The sequence below is a fragment of the Coregonus clupeaformis genome, chromosome 35 (assembly GCF_020615455.1).
Source record: "Coregonus clupeaformis isolate EN_2021a chromosome 35, ASM2061545v1, whole genome shotgun sequence".
NCBI lineage: Eukaryota > Metazoa > Chordata > Actinopteri > Salmoniformes > Salmonidae > Coregonus > Coregonus clupeaformis.
In genome coordinates, this window is record NC_059226.1 from 41695551 (window position 1) to 41712561 (window position 17011).

Consider the following 17011-nt stretch of genomic DNA (forward strand, 5'->3'; position numbering starts at 1 on the left):
TTATTACCTAAAATGTGTGGGTTCACAGCTCCAATCCAGATGTGTTAGTCATTACTGAAACATGGTTAAGAATGAGTGTTCTGAACACTGATGTTAACCTTTCTGGTTATAATCTTTTTAAGCAAGACAGATCCTCCAAAGGTGGTGTAGTGGCAATCTTCACCAAGGAACACCTTCAGTTCTCAGTTGACTACACCAAGTTTGTCCCCAAACAATTTAATTTGCTGGTTTTCAGCATCAAGCTTTCAAATAGCTCTTTGTTGACTGTTATCGTCCACCATCAGTTTTCTCCTGGCCCCTTACACTAAGTCTGAATTTGTCCTGCTAGGTGACCTAAAATTGGGACATGCTTAAACCACCTGACCAAGTCTTAAAACAATGGGACTCCCTAAATCTCTCTCAGATCATTGCCAATCCCAGAAGGTATGATCCCAAACACCAAGAAAATGCTACTCTCCTTGATGTTATCCTCAAATAATCCTGATAGGTATCATTCTGTTGTTTTCTGTAATGACCTTAGTGATCACTGTTTTACGGCCTGTGTTCGTAATGGCTGCTCAGTTAAACGACCTGTCCTGATTTGTCAGACGGTTGATGAAAAACTTTAATGGGCAAGCCTTCCTTCATGACCTGGCCTCTGTCTATTGGTATAGCATCAGCTTGATCCCCTCTGTCGAAGATGCTTGGACCTTATTTTATTGATATTTTCAGTAGTATTGTTAACAAGCACGCCCCCATAAAGAAAATTCAAATTAAAAACAGGTTCCGCCTCTGGTTCGACCATGATCTGGCAGAGTTACTCTATGTCAGGAACACCATTTGGTGAAAGGCTCGGCATACAAATACTCAGGCTGACTGGCTATCGTTCATTTTTTACGCGTTACGTGCTTCAGCACTCGCCGGTCCCGTTTTGTGAGCTTGTGTGGCCTACCACTTCGCGGCTGAGCCGTTGTTGCTCCTAGATGTTTACAATTCACAATAACAGCACTTACAGTTGTATGTGTGCAATTCAGAGGGTGAATGGGCAAGACAAAACATTTGAGAGCCTTTAAACGGGGTATAGTAGTAGGTGCCAGGCGCACCGGTTTGTGTCAAGAACTGCAACGCTGCTGGGTTTTTCACGCTCAACTGTTTCCCGTGTGTATCAAGATTGGTCTACCACCCCAATGACATCCAGCAAACTTGACACAACTGTGGGAAGCCTTGGAGTCAACATGGGCCAGCATTCCTGTGGAACGCTTTCGACACCTTGTAGAGTCCATGCCCCGCCGAATTGAATCTGTTCTGGGGGCAAAAGGGGGCCTGCAACTCAATATTAGGAAGGTGTTCTTAATGTTTAGTACACTCAGTGTACGTGAAGGAAAAAGGACAGGAGTCACAGTTAGTCAATGAGTTCTGTGATAGGAGATGTGTTTCTTACTGTTTTTAATGGTTTACTGTCTTTAAGTAGACTTTATTCAGGAAGGTCTGGTGGATGCATGGCCTTTTCCCATCAGGACTGGGTCTTAGTGTGCTTTGGGAGTAGATTCATCTGAGAACTCGCCCCTCTATCTCTCTCAGATCCACGTGGTAGGGTGTTGTTTCTCTGTGTGTAATTCATATGAAAGGACACTTGGTCACATGCATCCTCTAGCATCTGAGGTGTTCCAGAAAAAGGAAAGAGAAAGTCCTCTAACCTGGTGTCACTCTTTTTTGCCTCTTTCCAAGAAACAACTTCTACCTACTCCAAATGAAAGGGGAGCCGGTATGGACCGTGTTGAAATAGTTGGAGAGAGTTGATTAGCCAGGGTAGTTTTTGAACATTACTTCAAACCCCCAAAATCATTTAGTTCTGATTTATTTAATTTATTTGAACCAAATATGTAACATGTTATCTTCCTTTGAAAATTATGACCTAGGCCATGTTAACAAAAATGATTTAATTTGCAAAATAAAAACAATACAACAAGGCCCAAGTCAGACGTAAAATAGGGGTTGATTTGGAATCCGACAAGTGTCATTTCCTCTTTAGCCCTCGCCGTGGGTCCCTGCCGTTGCCCATAGATACTGTGGGCTTGGGGGCGGTGCCAGGACCTCCGGTGCCACGCCCAGTCTGCCGTCCTGCGCTCCCATAGGTTGGATTCCGGGAGAGCGGAGAGCATCCATAGGAAGAGTATGTGAGGGTGGGGACTGAGGGGGTGGAGCTTTGACTGACAGAAGAACTGTTCTGGGACTCAACTTTAGACTGGAGAGAGGGAAGGAGAGGAGAGGAACGGAAAGGATAGGAGAGGGGGATGAGATGAATAGAGAAAAAAGGAGGAGAGGAGATTTAGAAAATAACATGTATAATAACAAAATTGATAGATCATTCCGGTGTGTGTGTACTCACCGGCCTGTTGGTCTGGGCCAGTACCTCTGGGTTTGGTTCACTAAAGTTTGGGACCTCAGAGAAGACCATGCAAAACCTACAGTACAACACAGATCAATACCTTACCTAAATCTAGAACACATTAACATACAAGCCAACCGTTTGTGTCTTACTCTCCTATCTTCTGCAGGTCTCCTCCTCTGCCTGTGTAGAGAGTCAGACAGCCCTTCCACAGGGACGCATAGCTGACGAGAGAGAGAACAAAATAAATGACTGTGTAGATAGATAGATAGATAGATAGATAAACATACCCTCGTGTGAGGCGGAGGATGTCTCCTGGCTGGATGAGTCCACCCACCTCGTCCCATACAGACAGGGTGATGCACCCACTCTTATCAGCCACCTGACAGGAGAGAGGGGGGAGGGAGCAATTATCCCACTTTACAGGAGAGAGGTCGAGAAGGTCTGCATTAAGGAGAGAGTGGAAAGGGGGAGGATGAGACTGAAGAAAGATGGAGGATAGGGAGAAAATCATGAGGACATTAACCCCACCTTGCAGGAGCGAACCTCATGCCCATCCTTTGTTTTAGTCACCCTTCCTTCGGGTAGAGGGAAGGAGAGAGTGAACAAAATGTGCATTCATTCATTAATCACCATATGAAACACAGAAAAATGGAACTGTCATTCACCACTCACCCATTTCCAACACGATAAAGATTACATTTACATTTTTCAACCCCGACTTTATGTCTTTTATCAAGAATTGACCATCGTTTGGCACAATGGCGGACATATTTGATAAAGTCACTGAAGCGAGACAAGAGAGACTAGTATAGTGATCGTGTACATCGTTCAAATCAGAATCTAATTAATTTCCAGCTGTCAAAATTAGGGAGACGATAAAAACACATGCTTTTCAAGGGGGCGTGTTACGTTCAGAGATAATTCCCCCGTAATAAAGAAGAAAGTCTCCATATAGTTATTTCGGAAGCCTATTAAAGAACAAATTGATTATTAAAGAACAAATTGCTTTTGTCGATGTACTTGCCGTATGTTTTCTTCAATGCAACTGCAAACACTAAAAGCGAACAATCGTCACGAACAGGATTCGAACCTGTGCGGGGAAACCCCATTGGATTTCGAGTCCAACGCCTTAACCTCTCGGCCACCGTGACTGTGCATGTTCTGAGCGACAACATTGCTATAGAAACCTTCTCACGATATTGGAATATTTGGTTAGATATTTTATTAAGAAACTAGTTACGTTAGATAAGCGGTATTGTAAGAGAGCGCTGGTTTCATACTGCATCCTTGCTTTTCTTTGTAGCTATGTACTGTAAATAAACTGAAGGTAAGTAATTTTCCCTTTTCCTGTACTAGTTTGCCAAATTGCCACAGGGTGGCGCCTATGCACTGCCGACGAGATGGGTGAGGCCAGGGCCACACAAAAATGCACATTAATTAAAAACAAAATCATAGACCATATCAGGGTTCTATAGCTATCTATGTTCAAAAGGTTTATAATGTAATGTAATGTATATTGTAAAATATGACATACATGTAAATAAAATGTAAAGGAAGAACAACAAAAACAATGAAAAGTTAATCTTTATATCAAAACAGCTGAATCTTTATATCAAAACAGCTGAATCTTTATATCAAAACAGCTGAATCTTTATATCTAAACAGCTGAATCTTTATATCTAAACAGCTGAATCTTTATATCTAAACAGCTGAATCTTTATATCAAAACAGCTGAATCTTTATATCAAAACAGCTGAATCTTTATATCAAAACAGCTGAATCTTTATATCTAAACAGCTGAATCTTTATATCTAAACAGCTGAATCTTTATATCAAAACAGCTGAATCTTTATATCAAAACAGCTGAATCTTTATATCTAAACAGCTGAATCTTTATATCAAAACAGCTGAATCTTTATATCAAAACAGCTGAATCTTTATATCTAACAGCTGAATCTTTATATCTAAACAGCTGAATCTTTATATCAAAACAGCTGAATCTTTATATCAAAACAGCTGAATCTTTATATCAAAACAGCTGAATCTTTATATCAAAACAGCTGAATCTTTATATCTAAACAGCTGAATCTTTATATCTAAACAGCTGAATCTTTATATCTAAACAGCTGAATCTTTATATCAAAACAGCTGAATCTTTATATCAAAACAGCTGAATCTTTATATCAAAACAGCTGAATCTTTATATCTAAACAGCTGAATCTTTATATCTAAACAGCTGAATCTTTATATCAAAACAGCTGAATCTTTATATCAAAACAGCTGAATCTTTATATCTAAACAGCTGAATCTTTATATCAAAACAGCTGAATCTTTATATCAAAACAGCTGAATCTTTATATCTAACAGCTGAATCTTTATATCAAAACAGCTGAATCTTTATATCAAAACAGCTGAATCTTTATATCTAAACAGCTGAATCTTTATATCTAAACAGCTGAATCTTTATATCTAAACAGCTGAATCTTTATATCAAAACAGCTGAATCTTTATATCTAAACAGCTGAATCTTTATATCTAAACAGCTGAATCTTTATATCAAAACAGCTGAATCTTTATATCAAAACATCTGAATCTTTATATCAAAACAGCTGAATCTTTATATCAACACAGCTGAATCTTTATATCTAAACAGCTGAATCTTTATATCAAAACAGCTGAATCTTTATATCAAAACAGCTGAATCTTTATATCAAAACAGCTGAATCTTTATATCAAAACAGCTGAATCTTTATATCAAAACAGCTGAATCTTTATATCAAAACAGCTGAATCTTTATATCAAAACAGCTGAATCTTTATATCAACACAGCTGAATCTTTATATCTAAACAGCTGAATCTTTATATCAAAACAGCTGAATCTTTATATCAAAACAGCTGAATCTTTATATCAAAACAGCTGAATCTTTATATCAAAACAGCTGAATCTTTATATCAAAACAGCTGAATCTTTATATCAAAACAGCTGAATCTTTATATCAAAACATCTGAATCTTTATATCTAAACAGCTGAATCTTTATATCAAAACAGCTGAATCTTTATATCAAAACAGCTGAATCTTTATATCAAAACAGCTGAATCTTTATATCAAAACAGCTGAATCTTTATATCAAAACAGCTGAATCTTTATATCAAAACAGCTGAATCTTTATATCAAAACATCTGAATCTTTATATCTAAACAGCTGAATCTTTATATCAAAACAGCTGAATCTTTATATCAAAACATCTGAATCTTTATATCAAAACAGCTGAATCTTTATATCAACACAGCTGAATCTTTATATCTAAACAGCTGAATCTTTATATCAAAACAGCTGAATCTTTATATCAAAACAGCTGAATCTTTATATCAAAACAGCTGAATCTTTATATCAAAACAGCTGAATCTTTATATCAAAACATCTGAATCTTTATATCAAAACAGCTGAATCTTTATATCAACACAGCTGAATCTTTATATCTAAACAGCTGAATCTTTATATCAAAACAGCTGAATCTTTATATCAAAACAGCTGAATCTTTATATCAAAACAGCTGAATCTTTATATCAAAACAGCTGAATCTTTATATCAAAACAGCTGAATCTTTATATCAAAACAGCTGAATCTTTATATCAAAACATCTGAATCTTTATATCTAAACAGCTGAATCTTTATATCAAAACATCTGAATCTTTATATCTAAACAGCTGAATCTTTATATCAAAACAGCTGAATCTTTATATCTAACAGCTGAATCTTTATATCAAAACAGCTGAATCTTTATATCAAAACAGCTGAATCTTTATATCTAAACAGCTGAATCTTTATATCTAAACAGCTGAATCTTTATATCTAAACAGCTGAATCTTTATATCAAAACAGCTGAATCTTTATATCTAAACAGCTGAATCTTTATATCTAAACAGCTGAATCTTTATATCAAAACAGCTGAATCTTTATATCAAAACAGCTGAATCTTTATATCAAAACATCTGAATCTTTATATCAAAACAGCTGAATCTTTATATCAACACAGCTGAATCTTTATATCTAAACAGCTGAATCTTTATATCAAAACAGCTGAATCTTTATATCAAAACAGCTGAATCTTTATATCAAAACAGCTGAATCTTTATATCAAAACAGCTGAATCTTTATATCAAAACAGCTGAATCTTTATATCAAAACATCTGAATCTTTATATCAAAACAGTTGAATCTTTATATCAACACAGCTGTATCTAAACAGCTGAATCTTTATATCTAAACAGCTGAATCTTTATATCAAAACAGCTGAATCTTTATATCAAAACAGCTGAATCTTTATATCAAAACAGCTGAATCTTTATATCAAAACAGCTGAATCTTTATATCAAAACAGCTTAATCTTTATATCAAAACAGCTGAATCTTTATATCAAAACATCTGAATCTTTATATCTAAACAGCTGAATCTTTATATCAAAACAGCTGAATCTTTATATCAAAACAGCTGAATCTTTATATCAAAACAGCTGAATCTTTAATTAATCTGGCCTGTTGGCCTACAAGGTTGTAACATTTCTACTACAGAAAATAAATAACGATTTTAGCTATGTTACAGATACAACTTTCATAAATACATTCATTTATTTAAATTACAACAATTACGTAATCCTACAAACAACTGTATTAAAATTGCACATAATATTGAGTAAATATTTAAGGGGCACAAATCTATTAAAAATATTGAGAGTTCAAGCCAAAACCCGATATTGTGTGTGTGTGTGTGTGTGGATTATATGATGGGGATCTGGGCCTTCTCGTCCTGTTGCTTCTTTACTTCCTGTTGGTACCTAGAAACACAGAGGGACAGGGTTGACCTCCGACCTTAACAAAACAAAACAAAGGTTCAAACAGACTATAATCATAGGTCTCAGAGTGCAAAGACAAGTTGGCAGGCATGCTATCCTTTACATTCAGAAAAGGACCCTGGCAGACTTTATCAATTTATCCATATCTCTGTTTTTAAAGTGTAACCAAATGAAAGAAAATGACCATGATTATAGAGTAACGTATTTTTTTTATATGAACTTAAGTGATCTTGCAAAATACAACTCAAAATGCCAACTTGTCTGTAAAAAGTTTCAAACTGGTATAGACACCATGTCCAAGGACAATGGACTGTCATAAATACTTCTGTTTGTGACCAAACACAGTTTGAACCTCCAATGCAGTACTGTATATTTATTAACAATGTTATTGTCAGACAATGGCATTGATTGACATACACTCCATCAGATTTCTGTGTCTATGTCCCTACTTGTCTCCTTATAGGGTTTGATTGAATAGGGACCCACTGCCATGCATGTCAGTTTGCATTGTTCTGTATCTAACTATGGAGTCTGTCCCACTCACATCCAGATTCTAACAAATTGGTTGGCTCCTGCCAATCCAAGAAAACCGTTGACAAAAAAAAGACCCCAGTTCTTCGGAATGATGACAAGGGAATATCGGGACCAAATGACACCTGGAAAATAGAGGGGTGACAAGACAGGTAAAGAGACAGGTAAAGAGACAGGTAAAGTTGGAATTTGTTACTATTGTATAATGGATGTAAATGTCAAATATTGTCTTTCCCCACTTTCCCAAAATGTCCATTACCTGTGACCATGAGTACTCCAGACTGAGAGACACTCAGTTTATCAGCTGGCCGTGTCATATCAGCCATGCCAGCCATAACCAGGCCCTGTAGAGTTAGAGGTAGAGGTAGAGAGAGAGATACAGATAGAGAGAGAGAGAGACATACAGAGAGAGAGGGAAAGAGAGAGAGAGATAAAGATAGAGAGAGAGAGATAGAGAGAGAGAGAGAGAGAGAGAGAGAGAGAGAGAGAGAGAGAGAGAGAGAGAGAGAGAGAGAGAGAGAGAGAGAGAGAGAGAGAGAGAGAGAGAGAGAGAGAGAGAGAGAGAGAGAGAGAGAGAGAGAGAGAGAGAGAGAGAGAGAGAGAGCGAGAGAGAGAGCGAGAGAGAGAGAGAACGACAGGGGGGATCACACAACCATGCATTTTTTTGTACTACATCATAGGGCTATTATATAATGCCCAGCATAGGAGACACTGTTTAAATGTGTAACACATCATTTGGAGGGTCGGAGAGTGAAACATTAACTGTATGGAATATTAAGATTAGACAGAGGGAGAGAGAGAGAGGGAGGGAGAGAGAGAGAGAGAGAGAGAGAGAGAGAGAGAGAGAGAGAGAGAGAGAGAGAGAGAGAGAGAGAGAGAGAGAGAGAGAGAGAGAGAGAGAGAGAGAGAGAGAGAGAGAGAGAGAGTCACACAACTATGCATACTTTTAGCTAACTATATCAACTCTTACCCATTTACACACTGGTGCCCAGAAGAAAACTGTCTTTGGACCTACAAAGGGAAACATAACAGTGTTTATTTGGAAAGGTTAGAAAGGAAAGTTGAGTACAATTACACAAGGTTACAATGATTCACGTGAGAGTTAGTTTTGTATAAACAATTGGTGTATACCGCAACAGAGAGATCACACTGGGCACACACTGTTTGAATCAACGTTGTTTCCACATCATTTCAATGAAATTAAGTGGAACCAATTTGGAATAGATGTTGAATTGACGTCTGTGCCCAGTGGGATATACCGAAGCAGTTAGGCCTGAAGACGTTCCATAAACAGATAAACGTTGTGCAGCATTAAACTGTGAAATCATTTGATTTGTTGCTGAGGAGTGAAATATAAAGATACAGCTCAAATAAAAGAGATAAAGTGAAAGCGAAAGTGAAAGTGACTGGTATCAGTATCTTCCTAAGGTTTTCTCCTGCCCTCATCTTGCCAAGGGCTAAAACATGGTGGTTGGACGTCATTTAGCTTCACACCTTTTGTCCATTCATAGTCTTCCCTTCTCTCGTCTATTTGATAGCTAGACTTGTTGTTTTATAAACTATAATAACATGGTTTTACTTAACTGATTTCCTTTTAATCTTTGTTCTGATTTTTATCTCATATCGACTTTCCTCTGCATCATTATACTCCCAAACTATTTTGATATTAATTAACAATATCCCATGAACCAGGAATTGAGAACCACTGCTTGGAACAACCTTCTGTCTACCCCCTTCAAGGCACATTAACACTCTTCTATAGTTCAGCCCTAACTCCCCAGGGCTGAGAGAAGAGCCCCTCCCTCATCAGCATTCAGATCAGCAGGATCAACACTGTTTGTCCTTATTCACCTTTAAGTTAAATTCAGCTACAGATTGACGTCAATGCTATACCAACACTGCTGTAATAAAACTGTGTTCGTCCCATTTAAGATAACCTCAATGTCAAGGTTGCACATGGCTTGCTAGCCTAGGACTGACTAGTGCTGACAAAGGGTCCCCCATCCAAAGTCCATGCACTGCTACTATAGGTTTCAACTCAATCTAAGTTTAGAGCATTCATTCATATGACCATTTCTGTGTTCCTGTTGATACAAATGTTTAATGCTCTTGTTGTTTGTCAATAAATGATAGCAGTCCGTTTTTCTCCTTTTTGAAAGTGTCCATCCCCCACAAAAAGTAAATTGCTGTTTTAAATGGTAGAGTTTATCCAGAATTATTGGAAGAATTCTTTTCCAGAATTATCCAGAGGTATGCATTAAGTAGGCACAGACAGCAGGCGTCATTTCCATGATAAATATTCAAAATATTGAAAATGTGTATAAGAGGTGAGTATTCAGTCTGTACTGTAAGATGGTGAGACAGTTAGAACAGTGGAAGTGGTGCAGATCTCTCATGTTGAGGTGAGCCTGATAATAATGATTCCCTTACCTGCTGGATGGTTGTAGAAAGGTCTCAGTTTACCAGGTAGTAGAAGCTCTATCTGGTTAAGAATCCTGTGGTATGAAGCTCTAACTCCCGCTAAAGCCATGTCTGGAGACTGGAGTTTTATTTCCTACTTTTGTTGAACTTGGTACCGACAGTTCAAAATAAAGAAATAGTATGTGCTGTATTGGAGAACTAGTACACCCTGTCATTGATTGGCTATACTAACTAGAACAAAGAATAGCCTGTATGAACCCATTGGCAGAAAGCAGGCTCATCTACCCATAGTGTCTTATCTATTATGTAGGAGTGTTACCAGAGGGGGCGGTACTGAAATCTAAACCCCGCCCCAAACAAACTGCTATTGGTAGGGAGAGTTAGCCCACCCTATGAGCCCACCCCATTTTGCAATTCCTAGAAAACAAGGCCACATTCAGTTGCCAAACGCGGTCTATAGTTTGGTCTACATGTCGGAGAGGCATGTTTGTTCTATATTACATATTTCTATCTGAACGTTCCAAAACGTTGTATTGTGCTGAAGTGCCCCACATGTGATTGTGGACTGTACATGGCAAAGACACAATGTAAACAATAAACTGATGAAGCCACACTTCTCTTTTCACTTAGCTCAGTGTGATGACGTTGGCCGTTAACCTCATGCACATGAGAAAGGTTTCTTCAAGTCAGGAACAGTTTTATCTCAAATGGATAATTTATTTTCAATAAATATATACATAACACAATGTCCTAAAATCAGACAAAGCGCTAAAAGGCTAAAACAAAGAGTTAATGTTAAAAAAGATAACATTAACCATCATCAGACTCAAACATTCCCCATCTTTAAAGTGTTGTGTGAATCTGTAAATGTTTCTTAGCCTAATCTTACCATGAACTAATCTTACCATCATCTTCACACAGACGTGCTGTCATCCCCACATCGTCACATACTTACTAACAGCATGAATTGTGATTTGCAGAGGGAGGGGTGTTATTGAGTTGGAAGATTCTGTGGTGGTTGAAGTCCTCAAAGATGAAATTGCATTTAATCAAGTTAATCAGATCCACTAGTTAGTAAGTGTCACCAGTTCAAAATAATCCAACAATGGATGGGCCTCTGCTAACTGCTTTCTTTTTAATTCAGAAGCCCCTGCTTCCTGTTGCTTCTTTACTTCCTGTTGATACCTAGAAACACAGAGGGACAGGGTTGACCTCCGACCTTAACAAACCAAAACAAAGGTTCAAACAGACTATATTCATGTCTCAGAGTGCAAAGACAAGTTGGCAGGCATGCTATCCTTTACATTCAGCGAAGGACTCTGACAGACTTTATCAATTTATCCATATCTCTGTTTTTAAAGTGTAACCAAATAAAATACAAATAGATAAAGAGTAGTTATAGAGTAACAGGTTGTTTTATATGGACTGTAGTCTAGTGATCTCTACAACCTTTAGGACCGGTTAGCTAACTCTGTCAAATGTAGCGCACGTTCCAAAGCAGTAGACGCCACATACTTATTTAGTGTTGTACCCATAGAGACAGAACAGGATCTACATTTATCTCTGTGGTTATATCACTCAGTTGACAGGAAACAGAAGGCTTGGCATAAAATGTGCCTGGTTTAAACCACAACAAAGAAGGCAAAGCCCAAGGACAATGTCACTAGCTGTCATAAATGTGTGACCATGCACACTTTGCCCTTCAGAGCAGTACTGTGTGTTTAACTAGCCTGTTGTCAGACAACGACTGACATACAGAACATCCCGTCAACAAATTATTATGATTTTCCACCCTAATATGGTTTGATTGAATAGAGCCCACAGATATCAAATCAAATCGAATCACAGTGTATGTAAAATTGCAGGCCACATGTTGGTGTGTAGCGCTGTATCTAACTCTGTCTGTTCCACTCACATCCAGATTCTAAAGAGTTGGGTGGCTCCTGACGCTCCAAGAAAACAGTTGCAACAAAACAGAAACCAATTCTTGGGAATGATGACCAGGGACCATCTGGACCAAATAACACCTGTAAAATAGTGGAGAGACAGGTAAAGAGACAGGTAAAGAGACAGGTAACAAGACAGGTAAAGGGACAGGAAAAGGGACAGGTAAAGGGACAGGTAAAGAGACAGGTAAAGGGACAGGTAAAGGGACAGGTAAAGAGACAGGTAAACAGACAGGTAACAAGACAGGTAAAGGGACAGGTAAAGGGACAGGTAAAGGGACAGGTAAAGAGACAGGTAAAGGGACAGGTAAAGAGACAGGTAAAGAGACAGGTAATGAGACAGGTAAAGAGACAGGTAACAAGACAGGTAAAGAGACAGGTAAAGAGACAGGTAAAGGGACAGGTAAAGGGACAGGTAAAGAGACAGGTAAAGAGACAGGTAACGAGACAGGTAAAGAGACAGGTAACGAGACAGGTAAAGAGACAGCTAAAGGGACAGGTAAAGAGACAGGTAAAGGTACAGGTAAAGGGACAGGTAAAGAGACAGGTAAAGAGACAGGTAACGAGACAGGTAAAGAGACAGGTAAAGGGACAGGTAAAGTTGGAACATCTGAATGTTGTTTCTGCTTCAGAAATGTATTACTGTTGCATAATGGGGCGGCAGGTAGCTTAGTGGTTAAGAGCGTTGTGCCAGTAACCGAAAGGTCGCTGGTTCTAATCCCTGAGCCGACTAGGTGAAAAATCTGTCGATGTGCCCTTGAGCGAGGCACTTAACCCTAATTGCTCCTGTAAGTCGCTATGGATAAGAGCGTCTGCTAAATGACTAAAATGTAATAAAAATCCAATATTAGCTTTCCCTACTTTTCTCATAATGTTGTGTGTGATTTCCACATGGTGCGAACACTGGGCTCTGATGCAGTCCAATGCGAGAGACTCAACTCACTTCCCACCACTGATAGATAGGACAATGACATCCTATCTTGTGAACTCAAGGAACTTTTGAGTTCATTAACAAATGTTAAGAAACCACCTAGCCAGCCTACAACTATCACTTCTCTTGTCATGTCCAGGGGTCCTAGGCCTGGCTAACTGACCTGTAACCTGATTGAATGTGTGCATTAGGTGAGGGCTAAGAGTATGTCAGTGTTGTATGTGAGGGTACCGGCTAGGAGACATCTGACCAGGATCAGGGCTAGTCAGTGTTGTATGTGAGGGTACCGGCTAGGAGACATCTGACCAGGATCAGGGTTAGTCAGTGTTGTATGTGAGGGTACCGGCTAGGAGACATCTGACCAGGATCAGGGTTAGTCAGTGTTGTATGTGAGGGTACCGGCTAGGAGACATCTGACCAGGATCAGGGTTAGTCAGTGTTGTATGTGGGGGTACCGGCTAGGAGACATCTGACCAGGATCAGGGTTAGTCAGTGTTGTATGTGAGGGTCCCGGCTAGGAGACATCTGACCAGGATCAGGGTTAGTCAGTGTGGTATATGAGTGTACCGGCTAGGAGACATCTGACCAGGATCAGGGTTAGTCAGTGTGGTATATGAGGGTACTGACTAGGAGACATCTGACCAGGATCAGGGTTAGTCAGTGTGGTATATGAGGGTCCCGGCTAGGAGACATCTGACCAGGATCAGGGTTAGTCAGTGTGGTATATGAGGGTCCCGGCTAGGAGACATCTGACTTGTTGGTTCAAGTGATTGTGACCAAAATATTTATACATAAAGGAAAATACAAAGGCACAGCCCAGCACCTGACCCGGTTGCTGCTGCCACCTAGGGGTGGGTTTGGAAGTGGAAAATGGATTGAATAACTATGCCCTGCTCACTACCTAACTCCATACCATAACACAAATAAACAGCTAATGACTTCCAGTCGTGGAAAACTTCCTGTAGTTGTTTGTAACTAACCGTATCCAAGGACCAAAACACGATGATCATCTCTAATTCAAAATAGTCTGAGACAGTGTGGTCTCAAACAGGCACGGTCATGTTGTGTAATTTAAGGACAGCGCTATCACACAGGGACATACCGTTACAGTCCGTGTTAACAGTCAGTGGGGCTTTTACAAAGCAGCAATGGAAAACCGATGATGCAGGGGCTGGTGTGAAAGTTCCATGCCATCATGTCTGAATCCATGCCAGTAATTCTATCAGTGAACTGTTCCTCTGAAGGGTCATCAAGCCATACACACACACACACAAACACACACCTCCTGTCCTCTCTGTCCTCATTGCTCCATTACCTGTGGTCATGAGTACTCCAGACTGAGAGAGACTCAGTTTATCAGCTGGTCGGGTCATATCAGCCAGACCCGCAAAAACCAGACCCTGTAGAAAGAGACAGAGAGGAGAGAGAGAGAGAGAGCGGAGAGAGAGAGAGAGAGAGAGAGAGAGAGAGAGAGATACAGATCACACAACCATGCATATTTGTACTACAACATAGGACCATTATATAATGCCCAGCATATGAGACACTGTTTAAATGTGTAACACATCGTTTGGAGGGTCGGAGAGTGGAACATTAACTGTATGGAATATTAAGATTAGACAGAGGCAGCATACAGGAGCTTATAAAACGTGACTTAATTCTCTAGAAGCGACCTCCATCTCAATCAGTTCACGTGACAGACAGGAATTTGTAGACGCAGGTCAGGCGTTACTAATTCATTATTATTAACTCCCATTTCCACGCTTACATGCAATTGCTTCTTATGAGTTCCTGTATGCTGCCTCTGTGCGGTCTTGATTTCCTGTGTGGCTCAGTTGGCAGAGCATGGCGCTTGCAATGCCAGGGTTGTGGGTTCGATTCCCATGAGGGACCAGTACAAAACTGTATGCACTCTGGATAAGAGCGTCTGCTCAATGACCAAAATGTTGAACTCTCTGAACCCTCTAAACACTCCCTGAACCATTTAAACTGCTTCACTGCAAATATTTTAACACTTACCCATTTACACACTGGTGCCCAGAAAAAAATTGTCTTTGGACCTACAAACGAAACAAAACGTGATTTAATTATTAAGGTTAATTATTACAAGGTTAGCAATGACAGTTGCGTTGAATACATAACGTTACAGTGGTTTACGTGACATTTAGTTTTGTGCAAAAAGTTGATTGATTCCACAATAAAGGTTTTAAGATGAAGCGACATTGAAAGTGACTGGTTAAATCACTTCCTGGATAATTCCACCTGTTGTCATTCTCGTGCCCTCAACTTGTCTCTGTCCTCCTTCCACTGGTCACCCTGTACTTTAATGCCTTGCCAATTGAAAACTTGCCAACTTGATAATTTATTGAAGACTGCCAGCATGTAGTGGCATGCACGTCGTTTAGCTACATACCTATTGTCCATTCATAGGCTTCTCTTCTCTTGTCTATTTGATAGCTAGACTGGTTGTTTTATAAACTATAAATTGTTATTAATGTGTAATGCTTTTACATCTCATACTGACTTCCCTCTGCTTTATCATGGTGCCAACCTATTTTGATATTAACAACATCCCATGAACCAGGAATTGAGAACCACTGCTTTGAACAACCCTCTGTCCACACCCTTCAAGGCACATTATCACCCATCTATAACTCAACTCTAGCTCCTAGGGATGGACTGGGACCAGAAATCAGCCCGAGCATTTCTATCACACAGGCCCATTCTTTCCCTTGAGGCTTCCACACTTGCCCATTTTTCACCTTGAGACCCCAGTTATTAGCCAAATAATTATAATTTTGGCAAAACCCACAATTTTGACAGGCACACTAGGCTAAAGATGGACCAGCCCATCTGGCATTTGCCAGAATTTCCCTATGGCCAGTCGGTCTCTGTTATCTCCCCAGGGCTGGAAGAAGGGCCCTGTGTACTAGCTCATCAACATTCAGATAGTCTGCATGTGACAGACAGAGAGGGCAGTCTGCATGTGACAGACAGACTGGGCAGCATCAAGACTGTTTGTCCTCATTCACCTCAAAGTTATAATAAGCGACACACTCATCATGTCACATTGAAGCAATTCCAACACTACTAGAATAAAACTATGTTTGCTCCATTGACGATAACTCCAACACAGAGGTCACTCGTGACCAGGGGTCCATTCACAAACCCCAATACACTGCTACTGTAAGTTTAGAAACACAATTTTTGTTCACTCATTCATATATATTGAACATCACTCTTCTTTACCAAATAGAAGAGTGGAATACATCCAGAGGTGATGATGATAAATGATCTTATCTCATTTTCAAAATATTGAGAAAGTGTATTCTGAAGATGAGGAGACTTTTAGACATTAAACCATAGACACTGTGAGATACAGAGTCAGCCAGGTAAGTTGGACCTGATGCTGTAATATTGATAATGTCCTTACCTGCAGGATGGTTGTAAATGGGTCTCAGTTTACCGGGTAGTAGAAGCTCTATCTGGTTAAGAATCCTGTGGTATGAAGCTCTAACTCCCACCAAAGCCATGTCTGGAGACTGTTACCAACAGTTTAGTATCAAAGTAGTATGTGATGTACTTTATTGTACCAACGGTACACCCTGTCATTGGGCTACTTGAACAGATCAGACGGAATATATTGTGTGTGTGTGTGGGGGGGCACTTGAGGGGTTGTACTGAACTGTTAACACCCTGCCCACAACCACTAGTAAGCCCATCCTACTTTTCACTTTCCAAGAAAACACACGTGATTGGAAATGATACAATGTAACAACAGAAGCCAGACACACTGACTCTTGGACACACTTTCAAATGACATGAAACACATTATCAACTGACACAATGGATTTAACACAGGTAGGAAGGTGCGGTTTCTGTCTGATGAAACTAGAATCTATGGTTATTATTATAATATGTATTATAAGCTTATTATATAAATACTGTGGCACTTTGA

At 39.5% G+C, this 17011-nt stretch overlaps 3 protein-coding genes and 1 non-coding gene across 5 annotated transcripts; all 4 read right to left on the reverse strand.

The window, feature by feature from the left end:
- Window positions 1–1904: 1904 nt before the first annotated feature.
- nabp1b (nucleic acid binding protein 1b) lies at window positions 1905–4040 on the reverse strand. Of its 2 annotated transcripts, XM_041888882.2 has the most exons (6): window positions 3044–4040; window positions 2900–2946; window positions 2659–2750; window positions 2521–2592; window positions 2369–2444; window positions 1905–2224 (listed from the first exon to the last, which is right to left on the reverse strand). In XM_041888882.2, the coding sequence occupies exons 1-6, from the start codon at window positions 3138–3140 to the stop codon at window positions 1997–1999; spliced, it is 612 nt and encodes a 203-aa protein (XP_041744816.1). In that variant the 5' UTR covers window positions 3141–4040; the 3' UTR covers window positions 1905–1996. The 2 variants fall into 2 exon arrangements, with proteins under 2 accessions (XP_041744816.1, XP_041744817.1); XM_041888883.1 differs by lacking the exon at window positions 3044–4040 and having other exon boundaries at window positions 2706–2750.
- trnas-cga lies at window positions 3441–3522 on the reverse strand. The gene has a single exon. It is a non-coding gene; the product is annotated as a tRNA-Ser (tRNA).
- A 2714-nt stretch (window positions 4041–6754) lies between the features above and the next one.
- LOC123481283 (mitochondrial pyruvate carrier 2-like) lies at window positions 6755–10446 on the reverse strand. The gene is made up of 5 exons (XM_045211123.1): window positions 10186–10446; window positions 8726–8766; window positions 8015–8099; window positions 7769–7880; window positions 6755–7206 (listed from the first exon to the last, which is right to left on the reverse strand). The coding sequence occupies exons 1-5, from the start codon at window positions 10283–10285 to the stop codon at window positions 7149–7151; spliced, it is 396 nt and encodes a 131-aa protein (XP_045067058.1). The 5' UTR covers window positions 10286–10446; the 3' UTR covers window positions 6755–7148.
- Window positions 10447–10588: 142 nt separating this feature from the next.
- On the reverse strand, window positions 10589–16673 carry LOC123482662 (mitochondrial pyruvate carrier 2-like). The gene is made up of 5 exons (XM_045211122.1): window positions 16487–16673; window positions 15073–15113; window positions 14369–14453; window positions 12092–12203; window positions 10589–11361 (listed from the first exon to the last, which is right to left on the reverse strand). Exons 1-5 carry the CDS (start codon window positions 16584–16586, stop codon window positions 11244–11246), a joined length of 456 nt encoding a protein of 151 aa, XP_045067057.1. The 5' UTR covers window positions 16587–16673; the 3' UTR covers window positions 10589–11243.
- Between the last annotated feature and the right edge of the window lie 338 nt (window positions 16674–17011).